General features: G+C 43.0%; 1 protein-coding gene across 1 annotated transcript in view; it reads right to left on the reverse strand.

Annotated features, from left to right (window-relative positions):
* Nucleotides 1-13278, reverse strand: part of LOC126195637 (odorant receptor Or2-like) — a 55349-nt gene that overhangs the window by 41071 nt on the left and 1000 nt on the right. Inside the window, exons 2-3 of the mRNA XM_049934262.1 lie at nucleotides 1401-1882; nucleotides 341-440 (exon numbers count right to left, since the gene is read on the reverse strand). Of these exons, the coding sequence (XP_049790219.1) occupies nucleotides 341-440; nucleotides 1401-1882 (582 nt within the window). The remainder of the gene's footprint in view (nucleotides 1-340; nucleotides 441-1400; nucleotides 1883-13278) is intronic.

Raw genomic sequence — 13278 nt, forward strand, 5'->3', positions numbered from 1 at the left:
CAACGATCGTTCAAGACTAGTGGAGGTTAGGAAGATGTCACACTGAGATTCATTGAAATAATCCTCGGGAAGTATAGTTCACCGACAAAGAAGTTAGCTACAAAACCCTCGTTTGAAGTTGAGTGTCCATCTTTTAGCTATGTCCAAACAAACGTCTTTGATTATAATTATATATTTGGAGTCAATGGAGCATATTCAACACAGGATACATACAGTAGCTCAGGATTAAAGCTCGGCTGTATATGATTTGTTGTTTTTGGATACTTCCACAGTTTGAACTGAACTGCTTGGAAATATTTTCAGTCAAAGACATTGCAGGCATTAGATTAACAATACTCACCTTGGCGACCTGGTAGAGTTGGAAGCAGACAGAAATACCTATGGAGAGACTCTGTCCCAGCAGAATGCTGCCCAGACATCGCTGCAGCAGCTCAACATTCCTGCACAAATCACACAGAAGCCACGTTACTCACCGATGAGCGCTACAAGGAAACAAAGTAAATATCACAAACTCATATGGACTGTTATCTGTATGATAAAACCCTAGTACTTATCGTCTTTGATGCAGAACTGAATCCTTCTTAGTCTGCAATACACAAAGATTTATGAACGTGTGTAGAACTTCTAAGAAGTCACAAAAATTAAGTCAATCTTTGAGGATCAACTGACTGTGTGCAAGCCGTAAGAGGTGAAGACTGCTGTAATGAATGCTAAAAACAAATACGCCATTTTGTTCACTAAATTTAGGAAAAAGCCTTCCTGCAAGATCAGACAGTGAAGAATCGTGCAAGACAGTGCAGTGAGAGGAAGTACTAGAATTCACTGGAGCGAAAGGGGGCAATATAAGCACGGGGGTGAGTTAGAAAGAAATAGAATTAAAGAGTTTCGGAAAATATGTTTTATATATTGTGAAACTTCGTCTTTTACAGGGAATGCTTCTACTCTCATGAGTGATAAACGGAAGTAGGTTGAAGTGAATTGGAAGGCTGCACAAACACGCTTCTATCCGTGTAGTCTTCTGCTACGATTCTCCCAAGTCAGGAGCAATAGGACAATACATTCCCCAGTCAACTGTAAATTTTTGCTAGTCGGTCGCTAGCACCCATTCATGTAGCTTGTTCTCATCCCGTGTCAATGGACTCCGTTTCATTGCCTCTGTCCACTACAAAAAAGATACTGTGGTGGCGCAAGCCACCTGGCAATAGTTGCACGCCATTCCAATGGCACTCCTTCAGTGTGACTGAATGCAACGCTTTGATAAGGCGTGTCCATAGTAGGGGGACACCGGAGACATGTAAATGCAGAGGAATTTGTATACGCCAGCAGATAGTGGCAGAGTGATTTGCTAAGGAAATTTACAATACCTATAATTTATCTGCATTGCATTGTTCTAGTCGTACCTGATAATGGCTTGATGATGAAGTATGTTCTTCTGCAGACGGTAGTAGACATCAGTGGTACTGAAAGGGTGACACGGCCGTACAGCGTCCAGTGACTCTGCTTTGTCCAGCAACGAGTATGGCTTCTCGGTAACATTGTTACAGTTGATAATATTTCTGCTCAGCAGGGTCAGTTGCATTCGCAGCTGGACTATAAGGCTGGCGTTGAACGCGTCGGCGGCGAAGTTGGCCATAATGGTGTGTAGGGTGATGAAGCAGCAGTAGACTGCAGTAGCGACGTATGCGACTGACCGGGTGACGTCATAGGGCAGCGCCAGCACGAAGGGTAGGCCCGTCTCGCTGGCGGGCGCCGTCAGCCACACGCAGCACTCGGCCAGCCCGAAGGCCAGGTAGAGCAGCATCAAAATGCGCATGCGCCGGCTGCCGGCCTGCAGAAAAGCCACGTCCTCCGCGCTGGCGAACTGCCCAAAGTCGCGGCCCACCTGCAAACGACAAGTAGCTAAGGCCGGTATTACACTATCAAATTTCTTTGTCAAGTATCTTTGTCCAATATCTTTGTCAAAGGTATTTGATGGTGTAATAGGGAACTTTGTCAAATGTCGTCCAAAATTTTGATCAAATCTAGGGCCTCGCTGTAGATCTGATCAAAGAAGTCGCTTGTCTTCTGTTCACTTCAATGTGACTTGTTACCACATGGTGCGCTAGCATCGCTGCAGTATTCTGTCGTCTATAGTGTTTTAATAAACAATGCCGGTAAATACAATTGGTGTGTGCCGACAACTACAAAATTGTGATTCTTGAGTTTCTCCCGGCGTATTTGATAATCAAAATATCCACGGGTGTACTGCTGGTCTACAGTGTCCAACGGGCACAATATTTCGGCGATCATACATGTCGCCATCATCAGGTGAACTGACGGACTGAGCTCCTGTGAACGTGCCGGCACGGAGATCCGTACGCTATGGCTGAATACAAAAATAGATTAAGAAGATTGGATACCTGACCTGACATAACCTAACCTAACGTGACCTAACCTAACCTAACCTAACCATCTCCTGTAGCAAGGAATCGGAGTGTTACAGTGAGACTGTCTTCTGCAGATGTAGCAGTTCTTAAGTGAATATTGTGCTTTGTGACATGAGGATACACTTCACTGAGCACATACAGAAATATATGCTCATCCATTCTTAAGTAATTGATGTACGACTTGACGTCCTCCACTATAAGCTCACGTAACAAGTTTTGTTGAATGCTTTTATTGTGTCGTCGTAGAACCGACGGCTTCACCCAGGTATGTTTGCTTTGGTTTTTCCTGCTTCTCTTCCGCATGTGCACACAGTGCAATTGTGGTACATGCAACTGCTGCGGTTAATAACAAGTTGTTGTTGTCAGCCATCCTGAATTTTGACTTAAAATATGATGACAGTATAATACCCCTTCTAGCGTTACGTCAAAGATCTTTGTCAAATATATTTGACGGAATATTTGATCATATCTTTGATCAAATCTTTGACAAAGAAATTTGATAGTGTCATACCAGCCTAACAAGTGGTCCGTTAACGTGAACTTGTACTGTACGAGTACAACGAAATGATTAAATACGAGAGATTATCTTAAAGTTTTCATTATAATCTCGATTAAATTGTACTGTAGATATACAATTAATAATAAAACCGTAAATCCGTCGTGTATGTCTGTTTATTTCAACACGATAATTTACAAAAGTTCTAGATTAATTTTGATGGTGTTTCCACAGGTGACAAGCGTAGTATGAGGCAACTTACAAACTTTACTTCGTCAGAATCTCATAGCGGGAAAAGAAGATACTGTGATTCAAAATTTTGTCTAAAACCATCATGTCTGTCTGTTTGAACATGCTAATCTCCAAAACTACTAAACGAATTTTCATTGGTTTTTCACAGGTAGTGTGGGTGTAACTTGGGGAAACATATAGGCCCTATTTCATCAAAATCGGATCACAGAAAGAAGATATCGTAGTTGAATATTTTATTAACGTGGAAGTGTCTTTTTTACCTTTATATGACTAAACTGCTGAACCTATTTCAATGGCAGTTTGTATGGAGATCTCTTGAACGCCGAGGGAGAACTTAGGCTATGTTGGAAAGTAAAATAAATGAAAGTAGACAGTTAAAAGTATTAAGTAGGAGATAAAATACAATTTTTTTTACATGAGTGAAAGCAAACCCTGTGAAAAATTTCTAGTGTGTCACATACTTGGTGTAGATGACGGACAGAGGGGCAATTTATACATCATGCTACACTCACCCAAACAGGCAGATACCTGAGAACAGCTGACGTTATTGAACGTACAATAGCTTACTTACTAAATTACCATCACTCATCGTAAGAAAGCTACTCATCCCCGAACATATCTGCAGCAACAGCCAGTATTTAATATTTTCTGTGTTTGTTGGTATATATTTGTAGTTCTGGTAAAAATACAAGTCTTTGCACCACAGTACCGTCGCATGCCAAAACAAAGTGATAAAGACAACTGTCGTGCGATAATTCGTTCTCTGCGTTTAAAGGGGAACAACACTGCAAATATGAATGCTGAGATGGCAGATACTGTTGTGAATGAGTCGCTAAGAGTAATTAGCCAGAATGGTAATGTTGTACAATGTGTGCATGTATAAGAGTAATCTAAAGTCAGTAGGCACATTAGGAAACAGAAGCCTACCAGACCACATTGTACATGCGGGATTCCACAACATAGGCAATGTCTTAGTGTCTCGAAGGATTCGGTAGTAGTTCACAATCCTACTTTGTTGCTGACACAGTCATTTTCCAGAGTTCCTCGTCCTTTTCCCACCGAGTTTCCTTATCCTCAGATATTTCAACTTGTATTCCCAGATACTTGGGTTACGAGCTAAACGAACCATTTCACTACAGAGGATAGCGTCAATGCACCAATACATCATTATAAGAACTGGTTAGGTGCCACATACGCTTCCAGTATGGTCAAACAAATCAGAATGACGACAAACGAAGATGCAGGCAATATCTCTGTGAAGAGCGGGGAGTCGCTGGGGAAGCCGAGACACTGGTGCTCAAAGACTGACGGGTTACAACACAGTCGAGAAAGTGAAAATGATCTAACGATTAGTTTTCTAAGTCTTGTGCATTTTAATATGATATTTATTGCCCCTATAATCTCCCATTCACCACATACGCCACCGCACTCAGAATGCTCCTCAACTATTCGCACCATTGTATAAAATATCGTCGAACCGAAGCACTGACCTAATTGCTGCATCCGTGTCAAGCCAATCTAGACGAGTTCCTTAGCCTCCTAATGACCTTGGACGGGTGCTGGTGTAATGCTATGAGCCCGAGGCATAGCAGCAAAGCAAGGAATGGAAATCAGTGGATTAACCAAAGCTGAATAAAACGAACACCCAAGTGTGAGCAAGATTATCCTGTGTTATGAGAGTGCCATGGTGTGGTACTAATACACAGTCCAGTCAGATTAATGTGATCACCGCCGACGTGTCACGTCAACGTGCAATAACGCACTCACAGATGGCACGTGACAGCACTAGTAGTGGAGGGTCTATCATACGTGTCAGGGGACATGGAAAAGAGTGCAGTCGTTGATGTAATGCCCAAACGGAGCGATTTAACTGTCCAAAAGAGCATAATCATGGGCTCTGAGGCAAAGGGAGGACGCATTTCAGAAACAGATAAGCTTGTAAACTGTTCGTATGCCACTTTGGTTAAAGTATATGGTGCATATCAAAACGGCACTACCCAAAACCGGCTTTGAGGCAACTGTGGTGCACTATGGGCCGCAGGTGACAGGAGTCAACGATGGCTACAGACGTGTGTACGGGCGAATAGACGTGCTACTTTTGAGCATCTGACCCTCCAAATGAACCAAGGGGCTACCAAAAGTGTTTCCTCATTGATCGTTCAGCAAATGTTACTGGCAAGGGAACCTCCCCATCGCACCCCCCTCAGATTTAGTTATAAGTTGGCACAGTGGATAGGCCTTGAAAAACTGAACACAGATCAGTCGAGAAAACAGGAAGAAGTTGTGTGGAACTACGAAAAAAAAATAAGCAAAATATACAAACTGAGTAGTCCACGCGCAAGATAGGCAACATCAAGGAGAGTGTGAGTTTAGGAGCGCGGTGGTCCCGTGGTTAGCGTGAGCAGCTGCGCAACGTGTGGTCCTTGGTTCAAGTCTTCTCTTGGGTGATAAGTTTACGTTCTTTATTTTCGCAAAGTTGTGATCTGTCCGTTCGTTCATTGACGTCTCTGTTCACTGTAATAAGTTTAGTGTCTGTGTTTTGCGACCGCACCTCTAAACCGTGCGATTAGTAGACGAAAAGACGTGCCTCTCCAATGGGAACCGAAAACAGTTGCTCGCAAGGTCATAGGTCAACCGATTCCTCCACAGGGAACACGTCTGACATATTCTATACGACTCTGGTGACGGCATGTCTGTCACATGACAGGAATATGTTGTCGACCCACCTAACTTGTACACTTGGCGAATGGGTAAAAAGATTCTTCTACCTTGCCCTATTTAGGTTTTCTTGTGGATGTGATAATCACTCCCAAAAAAGTGATGAAAACATAAGAGTTTGTCATATAAACTGCAACAAATGAATGCAACAGTTTCACAGTCGCAGTTCTCCCTGTGCTCTGTCAAAACATATGTTTTTAGCGTTTTCAAATTTTTCCGTGTGTAGACCGTCAAATCCTGCATATGTCCAAGCAAATCTGAACATGTCCTGGAATTTTGGAGAGCGAAGTTGATTATGTGTGAGTGCCTGAACTTTGATAATTGACACACGATCACGTAAACAATACTTCTCTGTGTACCTGCGCAGCTTCGCAAAATCATAGGTGTAGCGTTCCCATACTACGGCGCAGTTACCTCGCATCGGACGGACGGACGGACAGATAATAATAGTCTGAAAATAAAAAAAATAAACTTTTCCCTCGATTGAAGACTTGAACCAAGGACCTCTCGTTCCGCAACTGCTCACGCTAACCAAGGGACCACGGCGCTCCTGTGCTCACGCTCTCCTTGATGTTGCCTATCTTGCGCATGGACTACTCAGTTTGTATATTTCGCTAATTTTTTTCATTGTTCCATACAACTTCTTCCTGTTTTCTCGATTGATATGTGTTTAGTTTTTCAAGGCCTATCCACAGTGCCAACTTGTAACTAAATTTGAGGAGGGTGCGATGGGGAGGTTCCCTTGTGAGTACAGCCTTCTACAGCAGACGCCTGGTTCACTCACCCCTGCTGTACCGGCACGACCGTTTAGGATAGGGAAAATTAGTTTTGTGCCATATTCTGAGCATAAGTTATAGCCAGCTGCAGGCCGGATTGCAGTGAGTTACGCATATCAGCAGTTGTGAAGGCAAATAGTGGCCACAGGGGCGTAGAACTGCCAGAGAGGGCACACACAGCACTTTTCATGGCGCAAGTTGCAGGCAGAAGGGGCCCATTAGCCAACCTAGCGTGTTATGAATACGTGACGTGAAGCGGCGTGTTTGGCAAAACAGGGACGCACGGCCACATATAAATAGGTGCCATTTTCTAATGAGATTCATTCAAGTATGGCATATCTCCTGGATGGTGGGGCATGTCACACCACCAGCTACACATTTCAGAAGATGGGGAGCCAGCGTTCCAGTTCACGGTGGGTCATTGGTTCGATCTTCTGAGGCCGACGCGGGATCCATAGCCAGCCAGCGGCGGGCCACTCCAGCCAACCTGGCTTCCAACACACACGAGAGGCATCCTGAGGTGAGGGCCGCAGATTCGGACGCCAGGTCGCGGGCACTTGTTGTCGCTGCGACTCGGGCCATGCTGGCGAGGACATGTGGTGCGAGCATCTTGCGGATGTCAGCTGGCTGCGAAGCAGCTCCTGGCAAGCAGCGCTGAGGCATCGTTATAACATCTTCATTCGACTCCAAAAGCATCTTAGCAGTAAATATCTTTATATGTGAACGTAGCTGGGGATGAATGGGTGTCAAATGTAATACAGACGACCAATGTCCCACTATTCCTACTTCAATTTGTAACAGGGCTTCCGTATACTCTATCTCATCAAAGGTATCTGGGCACACCTATGTAATGAGGGATTGATCGCTAGATGAAACTAGAGGCGTAGCCACCTGTATAAATGGGGACGAGCGGTACTGTGCAGTCAGTGGAGAACCGTTAACAGCAGAGTGGTGCGGTCAGAAGAGTTCACTTACTTCCAACGTGGACGAGTCATTGAATGTCAACTGTGTAACAAATCCATCAGGAACTTTTCGACCCTCCTGAAGCTATCCAATATCATTTCTTGTAATGATTGTGAAGTGGAAAAGCGAAGCAACAACTAAAGCTATGCAAGACAATGCAGACCTCATGTACTGAGAAACTAGAACCGCCAATCATTGCAAAGGATAGGTGTACAAAAGTACGTGAAATCAGCGGAAGGAATCAGCGGACTGGCCTGCTCAAACTCCCAACGTGAAACTAATGGAACACTTTCAGAATGATTTACAATGCCTACTTCTCCTCCGATTCCAACGTCTAACATTACAACATCCTCTGTTTACATTTCTTGAGCAAGAACGTCCACAGACGTTCAGACACCTCCCTGAAAGTGTCCGCAGCAGATTTCAGGAGGTCACAACGGCGAGGGTTGAAAACACGACTTATCAATTTCCACTAATAAGAGCAGGCTGAATCGTAATCAGTCTTATGTCGGGCTTAATAAGTTCCCTTGTTAGTTGTATCATGCTTTCCTAGAGAGCCTAGCTTTATAAATGCTAAAATAAAAAAAAACAAAGCAAACAATTTAGTTACGGATGTAATGGAGAACAGGGTAAAGTGCCCGCTGAGGTCCTCGGTGTTATAAGATACTCTCATGGCGCGGAAAATATTTCAACATATGCTCCCTAAATGGCTCGTCACGCAATCAATTCCGTCCTCTTAACTGTGTCAGTTATGCGTTTATTGTGGAGAGGGAATGTTACTTGTGTCTTTTTAATGAAACTCTTTAATGTTTCATATCTTGACACCATAATCTTACTTTAGTTATTGAAACTTCCGTAGTGATATTAACGAATATACAGCTTTTGTGTAAAGGGCTCATTACGGGCAAAGTAGCCACCTCGGTGGTCTCATCTGGCCACGGGAAAACGTAAAGGCATGGGCCGAAAGAAAGGGTTCCAGGCAATATTTATAACGAATTCTTATAGCATTGAGCTAGAAATGGCAATTAAAGAAAGAGAAGAAAAATAAATTAGAATCAAGGAAGAATGAAAAGCAGCCGAGGAGAAGGCAGTGAAAAGAACAGTGTGAAGCGCAAGGACCCCAAAGACTTCTCTTTGAGAACATCGTTGAAGATTCAGAGTGCATGAACTGCGAAGAAAAACCGTCAAATTGAAGGCCAGAAGAGCAGTGGACACACTGACAGTTGTGCTGCATCTAGGACGACGAATTCTATCCATAAGTTGTGGCAGTTTCACTTTCAAAAGTGTAAATAATTAAATTCGCATCATATTTTACGATAAAAGTTGGGTTGCCAAATGAAACTGACAATATAACCCAATATTGCCTGGCAAAAGGGCTAGCTAAGATGTTGGTGAACACTGTAAAATATATAGTAAACATCAAAAAATGTATTCTTTTTTGCTAGTTACAGCTTGCAACAAATTTTTGTTACCTTTAATTTTTTTATACTGTCGTTGCGAAGCACCTGTAGTCTAGGGGTAGCGTCTTTGATTAGTAATCAAAAATTCTTCGGTTGCAGGTTTCAAAGCAGCCACTGCTTAAATTTCGATTGATAATCAGAGTTGGTGCCGAAAGCATCCGGCATAAGAAGTCACCCTCATTCTGCCAACGGCCTTGTCAAAGAGAGCAGAGTAGCAGACAGCGGCTCAGGGCACTCTCTTGTCCTTGGGGTGGGAAACTGCTCCTAAAGGCGGAAGAATCAGCAGTGATCAACGGCATAGGGATACAGCAGGCAATGAAGATCACCGCATTAAACGCACTTAAGTGTAACCACATGATATGTGACCTGTAACTGAAAAAGTGTCATGATGATCTCCCCATTGGTTAAAGATTCCGGAATAGTCCTCCATTCGGATCTTTGTGAGTGGACTGCCAATGGGGAGGTGAACATGAGAAAAATGAATAACAAACAAGAGGATAACGTCCTACGAGTCGGGACGTGGAATGCCAGAAGCTTGAACATGGTAGGGAAAGTCAGAAAAGGGAAATGCAGAAGCTCAATCTAGATATATTAAGCGTCTGTAAAGTGAAATGGAAAGCAGACAAGGATTTCTGGACACATGCATGTGAGGTAATATCAGTAGCAGCAGACAATGTTTTAACGGAACGGGCGTAGGATTCATTTTTAGTAAGAAGATAGGGTAGGGAATATGTTACTGTGAACAGTTCAGTGATAGGGTTGTTCTCATCAGAATCTACAGCAAACTAACACCGACAACGATAGATCAGGTACACACGCCGACGTCGCAAGCAGAAGATGATGATAAGTTTCCTTTAATTTACGTCTATGGTCATAATCTTTTCTGTTTAACAGATAACCGGTTTCGGTTTTTAATGACCATCATCAGATATACAGCAAAAATTGGAAACATATAAATACACTCGCAAACTATATACAGCTTAAGAACGATACATAGAGCATATTGAAAAGTAGTACTGACAAAATTTATTTTTGTGCACTTTAAATGTGAAGAGGCATACCTGTCTCATAAAAACAAAGTCCTAATGAACTGCAGCCATAGTGGCATTGTCAAATGTTAAATGCGGAATCAGCACCAACATCGTAAAATACATATAAATCACATCACATGCACGAGTCGTGTTGTCAGTTAAACTACTGTTTAAAACAAGCTGCCGTACAGTAGCCACAAGATGTTTGTGTAGTAAAGTGACCAGATGTCGCTAATGTCAGCATACGCTAGTTTTCAATAATTAATTGAAACAGCGAAAATAAAAGGGGGATACAATAGTTAAAGTCTGTAATAAGCTTATAAATTAAAAAAAGGTGTTACAGTAATAAAAAGCAATAAAAAGAAGAACACGACAAAAGTAATATTGTTAAAAAGACGAAGAGTTAAAAAACAGTGGTTGACATATGCTCTAGTGCCAATATTCTAGACAATGACATAAATATTAAACACCGTTGATATTGCACAGGGTAACATTTAACAACATAAAACAAATCGCTAAAGGAGCCACAAATGAAAGGATATATAGTTCTGCACATAATCAGCGCCCTCTGTTAGCGCCAAAGTCAGAGTTCCGCACAGGCGGGAAGTAGAGGAACGTGACCGAGAGGGCCCCTCGTACCCTGAGGTACTCCGTTGCAAGCAAAGAATGATAAAATTCCATAACAGTGGATGATCTACATTGTCTGATTAATGTAGTCTATGAAATGAATTTCGCAGCTTGTGAGAAGATGATGAGATAGAGAAATCATATGAAGATATTGAAAGGGTGATATGATGTGTAAGAGGAGATAAAATTCATGGGGGACTGAAACGCAGTTAAGGGAAGGAGCGGATGAAATGGTTACAGGAGAGCATGGGCTTGGGACAAGGAATGATAGAAGAGAAAGAGTAATTGATTCTGTGATAAATTTAAGCTAGTAATAGCGAATACTCTGTTTAAGAACCACAAGAGGATGAGATATACATGGAAACGGCCGGGTGTTACGTGAAGCTTTCCATTAGATTACCTCATGCTTAGGTACAGTTTCCAAATTCAGATACTGTATTGTAAGACGTACCCAGGAGCAGATATAGACTCAGATCACAATGTAGTAGTGATGAAGAGGCTGAAGTTTAAGACATTAGTCAGGAAGAATCTATGTGCAATGAAGTGTGATACAAAGAAGTGGCGGTCACGCGGTTCCGGACTGAAGCGCCTAGAACCACTCGCCCACAGCAGCCGGCTCAAGAAATGGGAAAAAGACACTGTGTGTCAATGAGTGAGTAGTTATTGTGGTTGTGTACTTCATTGCAAAATGGCCAGGAGACCACATTTGGCTTATTTCACAGGGGTGGAATCATCGGGAAACCGGAAGAAGGACGAAGTGTGACGATTCTAGACCAAGAGTTCTGTATTACTCACAGCTTGTTTTACAAGCAGGGGGAACGTTCCCAACTACAGGCACTGCAACGCGAAGGACAGGCGATGGTCGACCACGGTCAAGTACGGCAGCAGACGACCGATAGTGCAAAAGGCATGAAGTCACCCGCATCAAAAAGCGGGTGCAATTTTAACCAACTTAACAGGTCTACAAGGAACGCATTTTCTAGCTGCACAATGGCACAGGGACTGCATGGCTGTGGTCTCTTTGCCGGACGACCAGCCCGTTGAGACTCGCACGTTTATGGCAGCGTTTGCTGTTAAGACAAAAGCATACAGACAGGATCGCCGAAATGTGGGGCAGCGTGCTCCTCTCGGGTTCGAACTGATTCAGTCTGAGTGGTGAATCTGGACGGGGAACATTGTCGAACATGATCATATTAGGGGTCCACGTGTTATGTTTTGTGGAGGCATAATGTTGAAAGAACGTTCTGACCAAATTTTTTTACACGGTACAACACTGGGAAACGTTATCGTGACACCCTCCTCATAACGCAAGTGCGTGTCTTCAGGAGTAATTCAGCCCAGAATTAATTTTTGTGGATGACAGTGCGTGACCGAATCGAAATGTGCAAGTCGAGGAGCTGTTGGATGTTCGTGGAATGGACTGGATTGCCCGTTACCGACTGAAATCCCATAGAGCACTATGGGGTGCACTACTAAGACATACTGCAGCACGTACATGTACCCAAACGACCATTCAGCTATAATTTGTCAGCGGTGCTGGTGGAGGAATCTACCTTCCTCCCACAAGAACGTCTTACCAACCTTGTGGCCAGCAAGGGAGCACGTCGCAGAGCACGTGTTGCCCCCACGTGTTGAAAACACGTTAAGAACGACGTCCCACGTTTTGTAACGCCCAGCGACAATCACAAATCGCGGTGACTTCAGTGTAAATCTTACCTGTGAACAAATGTGTCTGTTCGTCTGATTTAGTATTTCTTTCGGTTAGGTGCTGTGCTATAATGTTCCAGTCCTTTCTATGCACCGTCCATTAGTCATGTTATGTTAAATGTTATGTCATATAATGTTATGTTATATGGTTATGTTAAATGGCGATGACACATCATGCGTAAGTTTCTTATGTCCTTATATTTTGCACAATACTGCATAGAGCTAGTGTGGATGAAGGATTACTAAGAATAATAGGCGAAATAAGGACTACTTGGGGAGCCTTCAGCACATGTAGATAGAAGTTAACAGACCCATTGGTAACGGATCTGGAAATCGAAATCTACATGAGAAATAGAGTAAATTGAAACTTCCTGGCTCATTAAAACTGTGTGCCGGACCGAGACTCGAGTTCGAGTGTCGGTCCGACACAGTTTTAATCAGCCAGGAAGTTTCATATTAGTGCTCACTCCGCTGCAGAGTGAAAATCTCATTCTAGAGGAAATTGTGCTAAACAGAATTAAAGAGGCTACTGGAGTAGGAGGTAAAAACATTGCCACACAGTAAATAATAGTAAAGGAGGAGATTTACCACATAACTTGAAATACAAATGTGTCAATGAAGAATTCTATTCCTATCTGTCGACCTCTTCTGACGGAACTTGAAAAGCATCATTTATTATGATAAGAAATTATGTTGTGGAGTGAGACAGAGGTTACTGACAATAGTGCGTCCCGACAGTACACAAAATATTATTTGCTGTATCTCAGTGATGTTGATTCGTTTGTTTACCAAGCGAAGTGGCGCAGTGTCTACCACACTCGA

Source organism: Schistocerca nitens, chromosome 7 (genome assembly GCF_023898315.1).
Source record: "Schistocerca nitens isolate TAMUIC-IGC-003100 chromosome 7, iqSchNite1.1, whole genome shotgun sequence".
Lineage (NCBI taxonomy): Eukaryota > Metazoa > Arthropoda > Insecta > Orthoptera > Acrididae > Schistocerca > Schistocerca nitens.